At 45.0% G+C, this 3,215-nt stretch overlaps 1 protein-coding gene across 1 annotated transcript in view; it reads right to left on the bottom strand.

Moving 5' to 3' along the window:
- Positions 1-2,913: 2,913 nt before the first annotated feature.
- Positions 2,914-3,215, bottom strand: part of SH3BGRL (SH3 domain binding glutamate-rich protein like) — a 13,346-nt gene continuing 13,044 nt past the window's right edge. The window contains exon 5 of the mRNA XM_009080257.1: positions 2,914-3,093. Coding sequence (XP_009078505.1) covers positions 3,061-3,093 — 33 coding nt within the window. The 3' untranslated portion in view covers positions 2,914-3,060. The remainder of the gene's footprint in view (positions 3,094-3,215) is intronic.

Genomic DNA, 3,215 nt, shown 5'->3' on the forward strand with positions numbered 1-3,215 from the left:
GCTGCTGGCAGTTCATGGCGGCGCGGGGAGGAGACACGTGCAGGGATGGAGGCCTCGGTGTATGAACACACACCTGGTGCTGCCTGTGAGGAGAGGGATCAGGACGGAGTCAAACTCTTGTATGCCTTGTGTTAATTACAGACCTACACACTGGCTGGAGAGCACTAGGCAGGAAGGGAAAACTGGAGTTTGGATAGAAAGCTGAACTGGAGCCAGCAGTGTGCTCAGCTGGCCAAGGCGGCCAATGACATCCTGGTCTGGATCAGAACAGTGGGATTTGAATTGGGATGGACAACAGCGACAATGGCAACTGAAGTCTGGGATTTGGGCAAATCCATAGGGCTGAGATTGTGGTTTCTGGAGCTCTCCACATCTTTCAGGAGGTGCCAAACTTGGGCATGTGAAGCTGAGAACCTGTGGATCTACCAAACAAGGAAGGCGAAAGTGCTAGTTTGAGTTTAAAATGTACCTGCACGGCCCTGTGGCCACACAAATGGTAAAGAGCACAGTTCCCAGCAGCCTGGACTGGTGGGAGGTGTCCCTGCCCATGGTGGTGGTGGGGGGGGGGGGGGATGAGATGATTTAAGGTCCTTTCCAAGCCAAACCATCCCATGAAACATGTGCAACAGGAGCTGAGGGATCTAACCAGACTTTACAGATGATTCCATGGGATGGAGACTGAGGATATGAACTGAGAAGTGAATAAAATCCCACCTGGATTGGTAGAAAACACCCCAAGCCTTGACTGTTTTGTGTAGGTGCATCCCAAATTAAATCCCATTTAGTAATTAAACCCCATTAGTTGCAACAGGTATAGATGCAACCCAGAAAACCTCACCCACAGCAGCAGTGGGTGATGATGTTCACCTTGTGTCCACCCTCAACTCTTCAATCCAGTGTTTTGCCCTGAAAACTTCTTTCAGCTTCAACCTTCCAGCCATGAACAAAACATGCAACAAATCATGGTGTGAGAAAGCATCCTAAAACAATTTTATTGGAATGATACAGGAATGGTTAAGATACAGGTTAAACCCTCAATGACTTCTACAGAGGGGAAAAAATAAGGAAGGAAAGAACAAATTCAGTCCTTGCACCCATGGCAACAGAATCCCAGCCCGGAGGTAACAGATTCCAGGCACTCCTGAAGTCAGGCAAGAGATCTGCATGGAAAAACCTCAAGTCTGACACACACTACACAGAGATTTGGGGGATTTTGCAGTCTGTGCCGGTCCTTGTTCCCAGGACAAAGGAAGCATTGAGAGGGAACTGGCTGAGGAATGCTGATACAGCTTCAACACTCCCAAGGGGGAGTGTCCAAGGGGGCAGGGGCGGCAGAGAGGGGAGTGACTTTGCTTTCTTCAGCTTGGCAATTTGCTTGACCATTGAGACAGAGATTGACCTGCTTTGAGCGTGGTTTGGGTCGCTGAACTGCCAGAGTTTGGCAGCAACTTCCCAATTACAGCCTGGCCAAAATAACAACGGCTGGAATTCACCACACTCACCCAGGAAACACACAGACTGTGTCAGATCCCACTGAGTATTCCATAGTTCCCCATAACCAGGAATTTAGACACAGAGGAAGCTGAAGCCAATGTTAAGGAGAGCAAAGTCACCTCGTTCAGGAAGATGAAATCAGAGTGAACAACAATCTTGCCCTGGGTTTAAAACATAACCAAACTTCCATCCCCAAAAGGTCTTGAATTCCACAGAGTTTCAGGAATTGCTGCTCCTAAAAAAGCACAGTTGAGTGTGTTAATCTTTCAGGTAAGGCAACATCCATCTATCCCTCTGCCTCGTGGCACTGCTGTAAGCACAAGCCTCAAACTGCCTCCCAGGCTCCCAAAAAATCAATCAGGGATTAAAACAGGGCTAGGGAATACAGGAGCACTGGGAGAACACACAGGCTGATATTGCACATGGCAAATTCACCCATGCAAGACACTTAGATAGAGCTGCAAGTCTGTAATAGCTTTAAGGTATGGCAAAAACAATGGAAAAATACATTTTCAAGCCTTAAAAAATAGGTTTTGTTTAATCACAAGAGTTTTTGCTCCTCAAAAATGCAATGGGAAAGAGGTTTTTAAGCCTTAAAAGTCTTGTTTAATTACAACAGATTTTGCTCTACAAGATATGGAAATAACAATGGAAAAGAAGCTTTTAAGCCTTAAAAAAACCAATAGTTTTTGCTATTCATTAATTTCCTCGATTGAAAAAATACTGTATAGACCTAAAGGCTACTTGAAGGTGTGACAAGATGTTAATGCTCTAAGCAGTGTGAACTGGCTGTCGAGAAGCACATCAAAGGCTTTCACCCTTACACAGGTAAGGAAATGCCATTTCTGGCCATTTTGGCTTCTTTGCAACAGTAAGTCTTGCCCACAGGTGTGTCCTCGCTCGTGCTCAGGCAGCTCTGAGGGACCTGTGACACTGCCCACATCCCTTTTTGTGCCCAGAGCCCACAGCAACATCACTGACAGGAGAAATCCATGGATTTTCGTTGGGTTTTGATCAGCTGTACAAGTGTGTAACAAACCTTAAATAGTCATCCTACAAAAGAACAAACACAACTTCCCAAAGTGACTACAATGGTTATACTACATGGTACCACCTACAATTTCATCTGAAACCAGGAAAGATACTGAAAAATCACTGTGTGATTCAGTAACGTTTTTGAGGCAACTCAGGCACTAAAGTTAGTATCTGATGAGGTTTTAGATGCTGCTTTCCATGACAGAGTTGGATCTCTAGGGCAAACTCAGCTGTATTAGTACTAAAATAGTTTCTTTACACAAAATGGACTAATTGCCAGGAGAGGTTAAGCTAAGTGAAAATCATTGAGGTTGAATTGCTTCGGTTCCAACTCCTTCACATCCCACTGTGAGTTCCCTACCTTGAGTTCCACCTTGTGTTCAGTTTGTGTTACATACAGTGAATGCTGCAAGCACCAATCAAACGTTAGAAATCACATCTACATTTCTTGAAGCAGAGACAGTTGGACTATTTTTAGGAAAAAAAAAGCTGTGGAAATTCCCTTTACAGAACATTTAAGGCAGTGGAAGTTCACGCTTGCTGCTTCGCCAGGGCTTCAGCTTCCTGAAACAGCAGAGAAAATTCCAGGGGTTAGAGCTTTAGGGAGTCCTTTATTAGTGCTTTATCAAGTACTTTATTAGTGCTTAATCAAGTCCTTTATTAGGTTGCTCAAGGCTCATCCAACC

Source organism: Acanthisitta chloris, unplaced genomic scaffold (genome assembly GCF_000695815.1).
Source record: "Acanthisitta chloris isolate BGI_N310 unplaced genomic scaffold, ASM69581v1 scaffold6838, whole genome shotgun sequence".
Lineage (NCBI taxonomy): Eukaryota > Metazoa > Chordata > Aves > Passeriformes > Acanthisittidae > Acanthisitta > Acanthisitta chloris.